This window comes from Saimiri boliviensis, chromosome 15 (genome assembly GCF_048565385.1).
Source record: "Saimiri boliviensis isolate mSaiBol1 chromosome 15, mSaiBol1.pri, whole genome shotgun sequence".
NCBI classification, from domain to species: Eukaryota; Metazoa; Chordata; class Mammalia; order Primates; family Cebidae; genus Saimiri; species Saimiri boliviensis.
In genome coordinates, this window is record NC_133463.1 from 6,330,456 (window position 1) to 6,344,246 (window position 13,791).

General features: G+C 39.3%; 1 protein-coding gene across 4 annotated transcripts in view; it reads right to left on the minus strand.

Annotated features, from left to right (window-relative positions):
* The window catches only part of ST18 (ST18 C2H2C-type zinc finger transcription factor), a 136,012-nt gene that overhangs the window by 27,438 nt on the left and 94,783 nt on the right, over nt 1–13,791 (minus strand). For all 4 annotated transcript variants that reach the window (XM_074386651.1, XM_039464696.2, XM_010351599.3 and 1 more), the window contains 2 exons: nt 10,796–11,041; nt 4,138–4,253 (listed from right to left, as the gene is read on the minus strand). In XM_074386651.1, coding sequence (XP_074242752.1) covers nt 4,138–4,253; nt 10,796–11,041 — 362 coding nt within the window. The remainder of the gene's footprint in view (nt 1–4,137; nt 4,254–10,795; nt 11,042–13,791) is intronic.

The following is a 13,791-nucleotide window of genomic DNA, read 5'->3' on the forward strand; positions in this document are numbered from 1 at the left end:
ACGAAGAATCTCACTCCATTAAGATCTATGCCCCTGCATTTCATTTCATCTTAGAACCTGGCCATGTCCTGTCCATCTTATATGTGTTGTAAAAATAATGTAATCAGTTACTCAGGAGACTGAGGCAGGAGGACTGTTTGAGCCCAGGAGTTTGAGGCTACAGTGAGCTATGATTGTGCCACTGCACTCCAGGGTGGGTGACAGAGTGAGGCCCCATCTCTAAAATGATAATAATAATGTAAGAAGGTAGTAAGTTATCCTTAGCAGTTTTCTTCCACAATTAATAGATTCCTTGGTTTCTCAGTGATTTTGTTCCTCTGATGTTGTTCAGAAGTCACTCATTTGTAACAAGCGGTGGACTCCAGCCTACTCAGTGTTATTTGTGGTGGTGTCAGCAATCAGAGGGGAACATCAACTACGCCAGTCATTCATCTGATTTTTTCTTTTTTTGACATCCTGCCTAAAGTGAGGGCTTATCCAGATATACAGAATACAGGCTTTGCCCTTTTGAAGAGACATTTTGGGATAGATTAACACTATTCCTATATTTTCCGAGTTATTTTGTAAGTATTTCTTTTTGTGATCCACTTTCCAATTATTTTCAGATATCTAAAGAAATCACGAGAGGTAGAGCATTCCCGTCTTTCAAAGGAATGTTTGATTTCCAGGGTCTGATCCAAGCTAAGTCATCTATCTCTATTCCCCATCCATTTTCCTGGATAAGATCAGAAAAAAAAAAAAAAAAACTGTAAAAGCTATAAACACATGTTAAAAACTAAAGGAAAAATAACAGTTATTAACGTTTTGGCTGAGTTATCTTGCAAATGCCATTCACTCACTAAACGTAAAAAAAATATTCAGAGTGAGAAAGGTGTGTCAATTGCCTGGAAATTCCCACTTCAGAAATATATCGCCATCTAGTGTTAAAAACAACACTGCATTTATTATATATATATATATATATATATATATATATATATATATATACACACACACACACATATATATAACATATATTTACATATGTTCTATTTTTATTTTCAAATTACTCCCATTAATATTGCCAGGAGAAGCCAAGAAGTGTCAGTAGTTTTTAAGCATCAGCTATAAATTACCTATAAAATACAACAATAAAATATGCATTCAATTAGCTGATTTTTTTTTTTTAAGTTTGGTGGTATTGAAAGGTCAAGAAATAAAGAAAGAACTAGAGGCAACATTATACAGGGAAAAGTTTCAGTTTAGAATTCTGATAGCTACACTGAATTCCAAATCTACCGTGAAAATTCTTATATAGTGACATGTGCCAATATTAGTTGGGTGATACATTTTGGGAAGGTTCTCAGATGAAAACATAAAAATTAAAAGAAAGAAACTAGCTAATTATCTCAGTAAGTGGCACTGAAACTCTAAGGAAATTCTGAGATGATTAGCGACCTCCAAAATATCCTAATCTTAACAAAGTTTTTGGTAAGCAATCAAGGTACAATTATGTTAGAGACACAAAGGGAGGACAGGGTGACACGGAGGGCAGTATGACTTTTAGGAGACAAATATAGCAACACAGACACATGCAAATAAGTGATATCCATTAAAGCACTCACCCTGTCTAAAATGCATGAACCCGGCCAGGCGCAGTGGCTCACGCCTATAATCCCAGCACTTCAGGAGGCTGAGGTGGGCAGATTACCTGAGGTCAGGAGTTTGAGACCACCCTGGCCAGCATGGAAAAACTATGTCTCTACTAAAAATATAAAAATTAGCCAGGTGTGGTGGTGGGTGCCTGTAATCCCAGCTACTTGGGAGGCTGAGGCAGGAGAATCACTTGAACCCAGGAGGTGGAGGTTGCAGCAAGCTGAGATCGAGCCACTGCACTCTAGCCTGGGTGACAGAGTGAGGCTCCGTCCCAAAATAAATACATACATAATTGATGAAATTAAATGCACGAACTACGAGGCCTCTATGAGAGCAATCTCCTAGAAATTTTTGGAATGATTATATTTCAAAAATCATTCAAAATCTTTTTGAAATCCTTCCTCTTTTGTATTTACGTTCACACCAAAGAAGAGTGCCCATTGCACTTCCTTTTTCTGACCCAGAATGGCCTTGTAGGTTAATTTTCGATCTTTTACACTACATTTAGTTTGGGATGACATCTGGCAATTTCCAACAATCTACCTTCAAAGCATAAAAATTTGCCATTTTTGAAGACATTAAAAATAACACAAGGAAAAAAATACATACAAGGACGAAAAGTTTCAAACAGCAGGTCCACATGGGAAAAAGGGTCTGGCTGGCCTAAGAGGCTTCAAAGAAGTTTCTAAGAAGTTAGAAGTGGCTTCTAAGGTTTCAGGTCACTGAACCTGAAACAGTGTTCAAGCCGATGTAAGTTCCAGTATGTCTGGAGCCATCCATTACGGCGTCAATCACCAAGCCCCAGGCAGACATTAAGTTGATAAGGGAGCGTGCTATTTCAGCCAGTCATGTTTGCCTACAAAATCCTTAGAGATGCAAAGTCTAAGCTTATTTTAAAGACACTCACATGTCAATAGGGCAAACTGATGCCAGACTTGGAATAATGTTTACTGAGCACCTATTGTGTGTTCAGTAAAAATAATTCCGTCTTGACACTGGCATTTGAAACGTGTTCCCTGGTCCCAAGTCACTGTCCATGTAGGTGGGGAAATAAGAGGGAGTACAGTACATATTCTACACCAATGAGGCAGACAAGTAAGAGAACGAAGATGGGAAAGAGAAGACCCCTCACTTCGTGCCCTCTGAGGCTTTGTTCTTGGTGAAGATGGCAGAAAATAGAGAGTGGAGGGAAGGGAAGGAAAGATCTGGGAGCATCAGGGCTGTGGGTGGGGAAGTGCAGTAGCCTGAAGGCCTCTTACATAAATGATGTTTGAGAGAAGAGCTTCGCTGAGGGAGGGAGGAGAGGATGTGAGCCCTGCAGAGGCTTTGGGAACAGCATTCTGGGCAGAGGGAACAGAAACCCTGAAGCCCTGCCTAGTTCCTAGAGTGCTTATGGAGGTCACAGCGAGGTGGCAGCCAGGGAGTCCTCAGCAGGAGTGAGTGCAGATAGCAGGAAGGAAGGGTCCCAGGACAGAGCTCTGAGGCACCCCACTCTTTAGAGGGCTACACATAAGTCTAGAAGGGGTCATGGTGAGATGAGTGAGGAGTCCAGAGGTGAGGCATGCAAGAGGCCAAGTGTAGACAATGGATTGTGGAGGAGGGAGACCAGCTCTGTGGCATCCTGCTGCCTGTCAAGTAGGAACAGGAAGATTCAGGACCAAGATCCCAACAGGGGAAGAGGGCGCTGAGGGAAGGAAGGTCCCTGGAGATCTGTCCAGGACAGATTCAGAGGGAAAGTGGATCACACAGAAGCAACCACTTTCTTGATACATTCAACTGGAAAAGGAAGGGGAGACAGAGCGTCCAGATGGAAGCTGGGTCAGGAGAGGTTTTTACAGTTTGGTTTTTTTTTTTTTTTTTTTTTGGAAAAGTATTTTTTGATGAGGGATACAGAAGAGAGGGTACAGGCCTGATTCCTAAGTGGATGCATTACTCTTTGCTAAACTCTCATTAACTGACAGCTTTAAAAAGCTTTACATATGAGTACACTTGATTAATATTTAATCACTTATACATGAGAAACAGTTTCCTGCATTTCATTCACTCACTCACTCGCTAGTACATAACTCATACTGCCTTCGGGTACCCTGGTCTTTATGCTCTTCTGGGGCCTCAAAAACCATTTAAAAATGTGATGAAAACCATTAACTCCCTTGCCCAAATAACAATTTGCATCAAGTGTTAGAAGGTTAGTAGAGTCCCTGAAGACAACCCTTAGATCTGGGGGTCAATGGATATCAGGTTAAGAATTTTGGGTCAAAACATAAGCTTCTCTAAATGTGTTATCTTCTTTTGGTTTTTAATCAACAGGTTTTTAATTCTGTTAGCATAAGACCATGTATACCCTCTTAGTTTGAGTTAGATGCATGTTTAACATTTATCTGCTAGCTGGTAGAAATCACCTTAACATCAACTGTATAAGCCAAGATACCGTAACCCCAAGTCACAGACATGATTCTTTATTCCGGAATCTTAGAGAGCATGGCATTGGGCACTACTTACGTGATTAGTTCCTTTTTGAGATCTCTTGCATGAAGCTTGGGTTTAGGGCTTGGTATAGAGGCCTCTCCAGGATACTTTTTTTCCTCTAAATTTTCTAGAGAGCTCACTGGTTCTTTCTGGAAACAAAAAAATACAGAAGCCATTAGGGAACCCTGGAAAGACAACTAGATTTAAAATCATTGGGGCCAGGCTTGAGTTTTGTGTTGGGAATTGGACGTGGCTGGAATATCTTAGAGAATTTGTACAATAAATAAATGAGATAATGAGGATAAGAATATGTCCTGATTATTACAGATCTTTATCCTTAGTGAAGAATGAAAAAGCATAACTGATATGGAACACCTTTCAAAAGTTCATGTTCAAAACAAGAGCTTGGAGTCACAAAGAAGAATCAGCATTCTGGCAGAAAGCTTTCTCAGCAAGGCAATTTACTTCTGCAGAAGGGTGCCACTCGCACCTGGCATGTTTGCATCAGTACACCGGATAAGGGAGGGGAAGGGTTTCTTATTCCTAACAGAGCTCGTCTCTACTGCTGCATCATTCCCCTACTGGCTAGGGTTGGGCTGCACAGTCTAAGCTAATTCCGGTTGGCTATTTTAAAGAGAGCAAGGGTATGAGCTCTCGTGGCAGGGTGGGCAGTTTTGGCAGGAAGGACGACTACAGAGCAGGTGGCTAAGGATGACTAAGGACTCTAAAGATATGAGTATAAAGGCTAGAGGGGGTTGTGTACTGAAACTAAGGGCAAGGAGGTGTAAAGAACAAGGAAGTTCAACTTTAAAATGGAGAACAAAACTTAAGGAAGCTGAATATACTGACATACTGGTTTTTTGAAGACGAACTTAGAACTTGTACTTAATAGTTCACATTTTGGCAAGTATGATTACAGAGGTAGGTATTTTTTGAGCTATGTAATTAATATTTTAGTATGCTTCATGATTTCTTGTATAAGGAATGCTCCCTAGAGAGCACAGGAATTGTTTATATGTCTGGCAGTCATAACAGCAGTAAAACCAAAGAAATATTGCAAAAACAAATCACACAAACTTTTAACCAGAAAAGGAGAAAGTAAGTTTAGGTTAACAGAATGCCCTTTCTAATGTACAAATAATTAAGATCTAAATTATTTGTTTAAATATGTAATAACTGAGGCTTACTGTATTTAGGCATTTAATTTGATCTTTCTGGATAATTGGTTTTATTTTTATATCACTTCCTGTTTTTCTGAAATTACTTCTGTTGCTAAGTTGGTATCCTGTAGCACTTTCCTTCCTGGATAGAATATCTTGTTAGCTATCCCTAATTTTCATACTCTTAAGTTTAATACTGACCTTGATTTCATAAAGAAGGCTCCCCAATTCTTTCAAATAATTTATTTACCAAGTGATGTATTATTTTACAGATGACTAATGATGGTTTTTCTCAATCACATAATTAGCTTACTTTCATCATTAATCTTATATCCAGTAAATATAATACTTTCTGGATTTAATATTAAAATCAGATTAACTAATATAAAAAACTGTATTCTAAATCTCGAAAGTACTGATCTATTTAAGGTAAGTAAACAATTTTGAATTGTTCACAGTAAATCTTTTTAAAAATTAAATGAACATAAAAATACTATAGCATAATATAATTTTCGTAATTTTGAGTCTACTTCAAAAGTAATGAGGAAAAACAAAATTCCTGGATTTTCTCAACCAAAGAAAAATTCTAAATACTGATCTCAATCAAGGCAAATGTAATTTTTTTCATTAATTACTTGGATGACATTCAATCAATTATTTTACACAAGAGCATACTGTAGTAAATACATTGGCACACTGTCTCAACTGACGTTGTCTTCAGATCACATTAATACAACCTTATTCAGGACTATCTCTCCGTATTATTGATGGTGTTACATGTTTCATTTTGTTTTACTGGTAAATGTTTGAAAATAGAAGCTGATAAAAATACACATTTTAAAAATAAAGAGAAATGTGTGCTTGATACTAATTGCACACTAGGGTGCAAAGAGAAGTGCTAGTTTCATGCTGCGTCTGTGGGATCTACAGCAAAAATAGATGATTGAGACTTATCCTTTTAAAGTTTTACACTGTAAATGGCTACAGTGAATCAATTCCAAATGTTAAGGCCTTAAACCTGATAATTCTACCATCTATTCCATTTGGTCCTATCTGGATTTGGCCTGAGTGGTATTTTCCACTATAATTTAGAAATGTTTTGGCTTTTGGAAGTAGAAACAAATGCTAAATCCGATATTGTCTTAATGTGGAATAGCCTTTGTTTTTCTGTTCAGATGCTGATTTTTTCAAATGAAAATGGCATAAAGTAAAAAGTCATTTTATTATTTCTTTATGACAGAGTTAAGAACAAAGTCTTTCTAAGAAGACATGTATATTTAAGGATGATCACAAGTTTCCACCACCTGTTGTTTTAGGGCTGTGTCTATACATTACAGAAGGCAAGAGAATGAGGAATTTTGAAAGAAATGATCAATTATGAATACAAACATAAAGCTTGCAGAATATGTGTTATTTTACTTGGTATAGTAATATGTGGTAATGTTTCAGTAGGATAATTTTATTGCATATGACCTTTTAAGTATTTTGCAACTTTTTTTAACACATAGACTCATATGCATACAATTGTTTTATGAAATAATTGCTTTTCCTCCTTTTCTTTGCTCAACATTCTAGCCTTTGAAACCTGAAGAGAGTATATGTATCACAATCCAGGTGGCTGTCACTAAAAGAATTTATTTTGTTATGGAGGCATTTTATATTGAATGAGTTCCTAAACAGCCTCCAGTGTAAATCAATAGCATTTGTAAAAATCTTTTTTCAAAATTTAAAGAATCACTTTGAAAATAATAGTTTTATTTTGTGGATATGTAAAAGAGGATGTAGTATATATATGTGTGTGTTTAGAGAATACACACATGCAATGAAGTTCTTTTAATGTACAGATGGAAGTTTATATTGATTTCAGTAAAGACCAGGACATAATGGTAACATGAATAACAGATAATAGCATCTGGCACTCTTAACATTTTAAGCCCTGAAATCTTTGGAGAACTGACAGTTGAATGAAACTGACAGCCCTAGTTATCTCTCAACACTTTCCTTCTGAGATATTTTGAGTTTTTTCCAGATTCAGGAATTTTTTTTTTTAAGGGGGCATCTGGACAGGCTATTTCACTGAGAGAGACAGACAATATTTTCTGAAAATTACCACCAAAATTAAGCAACTGTTGTGCATATGAACTAGATAACAATGAATTAGAAATAATCACTCAATTTCTGGTTGTGTAAGTGTCTTATGTGGTGCAGGGAGAGGGAAGCTGCATGGGAAAGACATGGGTGGGAGCAGGGACATACGACAGTCCGGTGTCCAAACGCTAACAACAGATTTTCTAGGCTGCCCATAGCCATTCCAGGGAAGCTCACTAGTACGTGGTTTTTATGGCCACATTGTGTGGACTTGCCTGGGTCACAGGAGCTCCAGCCCTGCACCCACAGAAGCACTTTAGACAACTGCTGTCCCCAATGAACATTCCCACCTGCCATGTCTTCATTCTTCTCTTTTTTCCTTTCTCCTTAAATTTTTCTAAATATTCCCTAAGCAGTCTTCGGGGTTTTGGTGATTTTTTTTTCATTTCCTTTACCTTCTTCTCTTTTTTTCTTTGTTGCAGGGAATTCCAGGCCTATTACCTAATTTCACATGACCAGGAGCCGTAATTTTCCCTCCCTGAGGCTCAAATTTCTCCTCTAAAAAATTTGATAATAATCCTTCTTTTCAAGATTGTTGGGATAATAAGACATTGTGTATTAAGGTTCCTTGTTTTTATTTTATTGTACATGGTATCCCTCTGATAGCTTTTCAATAAGAGTGTTTAGTACAATCTAATTCTTCAAAATAATACCTACCAAGATTTCATTTTCAAGATTCAGAACAGGATGTGAAAAATACTGTTAATAAATAACCTTGGCACAGTTGAAGGAACAGAGAATAAGGGTGAGAAACTGTATCAGGAGTTACAGTAATTCAGAAGCACTTTTATGCGTGTGTCTCCATCAGACTTAGCTTCCCAAAGCAGTGAATCACCCTGTTCAGATAGCTGGGACAATAAGCATTTAGCTTAAAAAAAATTCTGTCAGTTCAAACCTAGGGCAAGTGCATTGAGCCCAAGAGCTCACTTAGCCTCTCCAAAGTCCTCTCCGGTACTCTTAGTGACACTGAATTCCCATATAGCTTCTAAATTCCAGATGTCACAATACTTTGGTTGAAAAATGTAGCAGTCCAAGCCTGTATTGTTAGACCTGGAGTAAGTAAGCCATTCTGTAAAGAGCATAAATCCACTCTAAAGAATCCCATTTTGTGTGGGAGAATTTGCTGGGAAATGAAACACTGTCCCAGATCTATATGCATGAGATAAAAACATGCTCTAGCTAAATCTATACAGCTGCCGCGATGAATCCAGATTTTTTTTTTGGGGGGGGGGGAATTAAGCAAAAACAAGATTAAAAAAACAACATAAAATATATCTTATGAAACCTCGTATCCTGGCTTTCTGGGTGATAAGAACTATGGCTAAGAAAGTTATAGAAGGGCCGGGGACGGTGGCTCACGCCTATAATCCCAGCACTTTAGAAGGCCGAGGCGGGTGGATCACGAGGTCAAGAGATCGAGACCATCCTGGTCAACATGGTGAAACCCGATCTCTACTAAAAATACAAAAAATTAGCTGGGCATGGTGGCGCATGCCTGTAGTCCAACTACTCGGGATACTGAGACAGGAGAATTGCTTGAACCCAGGAGGAGGAGGTTGCGGTGAGCCGAGATCGCGCCATTGCACTCCAGCCTGGGTAACAAGAGCGAAACTCCATCTCAAAAAAAAAAAAAAAAAAAAAGAAAGAAAAGAAAAGAAAAGAAAGAAAGTGATAGGAACGGGTCTCTGAGAATATGAAGAGTGCAATGTTGACATCGTGCTGAAGACGCAAAAGTCTAGTCATTGTCAAACAACACAAGATGCCAGTAGGTGAAGGTGAGAATCCACCTGAGGCAAATGCATTTTGCTACAACTCACAATTGGATGCTGATTGCTGACATTTTCTGGTGAATACATTCAACAGAGTCACAAGGGTGAATGCAGAAAGCCCAAGTGCCACACTGCAGATGACATTGAGATATGCCCAGAAATGAGAACATGCTGGGATTTTGACCCCGCGTGAAGCAGGTATACTTCATTCATAAAACACTGTCCTGTAACATAAGGACTTCTACTGAACCCACATCCACACATCCTGGGCCCAGGGTCAGGTTTCCCTTTAGGGGTGTGGATGCAATGTGCCATGATCTGAGCAGCAGTGGCCTGGCTGGAGATTAAGCTGCCGTTTGAATTGAAGGACATTCCCTTACCCAAAGCTAACTTGTATGTAGCAGGAATGCCTCAACAATTCCGATCTCATCACAGTAGTGCCTTTTACCCTGCCCACTTCCCAGCTGGCTGCTTACTTCCATTTCAGACAAGACGTGCAGAATGCTCAAGGGTTGTGAACACTGGTAGAATTTTAGATGATATGATACACAAACACAGAATTAGGTGCAACCTCTGCTCTTCGGCACAAGCCTGAGATGGCAGTGGGCACAGTGGTCAGGGAAGGATGCACGCCTGCCAGTTTGTGATTGTCACTGAAGGCAAATGAGCTTCTTATATTTCGCAGGCATCAGTTTCACATTCGTTATCAAATACATACTATTTTAATATATGGTTCTTCTAAAATTTTACCACGATAGATGAATTAAGGCCATCCTTGGATGCTTTGGGTGAATTTTGGAAAACTAAGCAGAATAAAATGACTAGGGCCAGTATGACTGAGTCAAATCAAAAGCTGCAGTGTGTGAACCCCCTCATCCTTCCTTGTGACGGCTTCAGTGGTGGAGACACAGAGGCTGCCTCAGATGCTGAGGATGTCTTCCAGGGACCCACACCCAGCCACCCAATGCAGTTAGCTATTCCTCCCCCTCCACACTGTGTGTCTGAGTGAGCTACTCTGTTTATCAGTGTATTTGGTTACAGGTCGGTCCTCTGAGCCTATGCATGACTACGGCACACATGCATGGTGAAAGCGTGTTCTATCCATCACTGTATCTCCAGGTTCCATGTCACGGCCTGGACTTGGATATGTTGGCCAAACTGTACTGAAGGGAAAAAGGAAGGAAGGAAGGGAGGGAGGGAGGGAGGGAAGGAGGGAGGGAGGGAAGGAGGGGAGGGAGGGAAGGAGGGAATCTCCCCTCTGATTCAAAAAGAATTAGTAAGCTGGCATTTCAGTGTTGAAAGATACATTGCCCCTTACAGCTGCTATATGAAGGGATAGATCCTATAATCTCTTGCACAGCACACAAAATTTCAGCCATAATAGGAGCAAAATTCACTATAGTGACATTATTTTAGGCAAGCGATAATAAAAGTTGGATTTGTTAATGAACTTCCTCTGACATTAAAAATCATCACTTCATTGAAATCTAAGACAAGGTACAGAATTATGTATCATCTAAACAGGAATGTGAAATATAATTTAGGAGGGAAAAGCTAGTTATACCCTGCAATCATACTGTCTTCAACTTACTGATCGACATACAGAAACAATACCTCTTTCTCCTCCTCTGTCTTCCCGTGGGTTTTGCTATAGTTGATAGGAGTGTCCCAGCCCTCTTGGTCACAAAGAGCCTGATAGAATGCCGCATTGACCAGAATGCTGCTTGTTTTGAATGGGGAAGAGGAAGGAGTTGGAATAGAAGTGTTAGAGGAAGTTAGGGGTGCAGCCTTGTCCAGGATTCGATTTTTTTTCATGCTTAAGTCCAATGTGCCATTTTCATCCACTTCTATTTCGGCTCCCTGGTATACAATAGGAAACAGAAAAACATTTAAGCCATTTGCAGTTATAGCCTAGCCATGTGGGGCTTTCAAGGGATCATTTTAAATGTCAGCTTTTATGTAAGTGTATCTGCTTTTAAGTCTAGCTTTCTGGTTTGCATTGGGTAATGTTCAATTCTTAGGCAGACTTTTAAGAACAGCCCCATTAGTGTGCTTTGTGTTTTGGGTTTAAACAAAGTAAGCTTAATGTAAATAAGATGCTCCACATACTAAATGTGTTGGTTAGAACGGTTTTGTAAAAATGTGTGTGTGTGTGTGTGTGTGTGTATACAAATCTTCTTTTCTAGTTTACGGAATTATCACTCCCAATGCATCATTTAAAGCATTCACATTTGTGTTTATCAAAAGCATGTATAACTTCCCAGCCCCTCAAATCACAATATTAATCTCACATGAGAAATATGCAAAAATAACCCGCTGGAAGAGAATTTTTATTGGAATATTAAACTAATATAAAAGCAACATTTCACCCTAGGCTATCTGAGCCGGAAATGCCTTGCTAAATTGTGGGGGGCAGGGAGAGGGAGGCAGTGCAAAGCACACTTCACCCCGGCGGGGGTGGGGGCTTTGGGTAGCAGCTGACAGCCTGAGGTTGAAGCCCTATGGTGAAAACTTCAGAATACTATAAAGGGGCTTGTTTTCTCCACATTTAGTGTGAGACTTAAAATTAAATCCACCACACAGTATTTCTTCTTGAGATACCTTCTACCTTTTGCCGTGTGTTATTTCTTGGTTTCGTTTTGTGTGTGTGTGTCGGGAGGAACAGTACCCCATTCTGTATTTGGTTGACGCTCTAGCAAACTGCTCACGTGCTTTGTCTGTTCTACAAGGTTCGCATGCAGGGATGGCTCGTGTGGCGTCATGAATGGTAAACATTACCACGCAGTCATTCTCAGAAGGTAGGGGGCAGGTGCCTGCCATTTTTCTAAATGGGTCAAGTAACACCTTTCTGGTGTTCTTACCATCATCGCCCGGTTCAAAATGAACTTCTTGACTATTTGGCTACTCTCTTTTTTTCTTTTGGCTGGGCACTGTTCTTTGAATATTGAACAAGAGCCTTAACTCTTGAGGTAACCGGCTATTTCCCGGGGGATTTGTTTTAACTCTTCCCTTTAAACGACCCCCACCCCCCGCCCCCAAACAGGCACCACTGGGCTGCATCAGCCGGGCTTCCTGCTTGCGCCTGACTTAGAAAACAAAAGCCCTGCTTTTATTTGCTTGTTTCACCTGCAAAGTTCATATTTTCAATCTCTAAGCCTACGAGACAGATACGCTTTACTGTATTTGTGGGAGGTAAATACACTTCTAATATGTTGTACTAAGATGCTTTGGCCGTATCTTTCTGTCCCTTTTTAGTAAATAGTTTAATCTCTCGTGATAGTTTTAAGCCCCGAATTTGGCAGTACAGCTTATCCGGGATAATAACTTAGTAACCACAACATCTTATGCCATCTGTATAATATCAAATACGTTTTTATACCGGCATTAATAAACCTTAGTTACAAAAATCCAAGATATTAACCATATCAGTGCCACATGTGCTCTGTCTCCATGATCTCACAATGTATTCTGCCAGGAGTGCCTCAAAACAATTTTTGGCTTCGTAGCTGATATGTAAATAGCAATGAAACAGAGCTATAGTAATCAAGTTTAATGGCCAACGTAAAGTAAAATGCTAAATATTGTAGTTGCTGACATTTTTCATAAAAAAAAATAAAAATAAAAAAACTTGGGTTAAGACTGCACAACCAACATTCACATAAAATTCCAGACCTCTGTGACAGATGGCTTAGGAAAAAGAAGCCATGTGACTGGGCTGCAGAGTTTTATAGTGCAAAACCCATAAATAGTGCAGATTCGATTTCTCTGAAAAATACCAACTCTTCCAAGACAAGACTAATACATATTTTAGTTTTTGCGGACACAAATTCTAAATAGTCCATTAAGACAATGATAGGTTCTAGGAGTTGTTATAATTATGCATTTTGACTCAATCACTCCTAATGTTCAAAAGAGGCGCTTTTCTACATCCTGCGCCCAGCCGGCTGCTCTGAGCACCTGACTTCACTGGGAGAGAGCGGGCGGCTCACTGGGGAGCAGGGTACAGATGGGCTTTAAGTGAGCGCACAGATGCCTTCAACAATTACACGCGGTACCAGAGAAGGGTCCCTTTCTGCCCATAGATGGGCGATCACACGTTTACAGCATGGGCTTTTATTCAGAGCAGTATCAATGGGCATCACTTCTCTCTGTGCTTGAAACTCCAAATGGCAGCACAAAAAGGAGGGAGGGGCTGGGGGAGCTGCGGCAGAGATGCTCCTCCACCCCCGCAAACTTCTAATATTCTGATTTGCTCAAGCGCTTTTTTGAATCTTTATTTTAAGTATTTAAAGTTCTTTTGTGGGTAGGTATAGGATTACTACTATTCATGTTCTTTCCAACTTCGCAGGCCATCCATTTCAGCCACTTTTGAGCTACTGATGCTACCTACGTTTTATTTACTCATTAAGTTATTGAGAAGGTACTTCATATTTTTAAGACACTAAAGGGAAAATAAAATTGAAAAATAGGTTGCTTCTGCCTTCAAGGAGCCTATTTTATGCATATAGATTTTTAGTGAAGATAATTTTATAAATGTAATGCAAATTAGAATTAAACTGAAGGTTGAAATAATTGCTCATTGTAATCCTTATCTTTACTATAAACTAAGA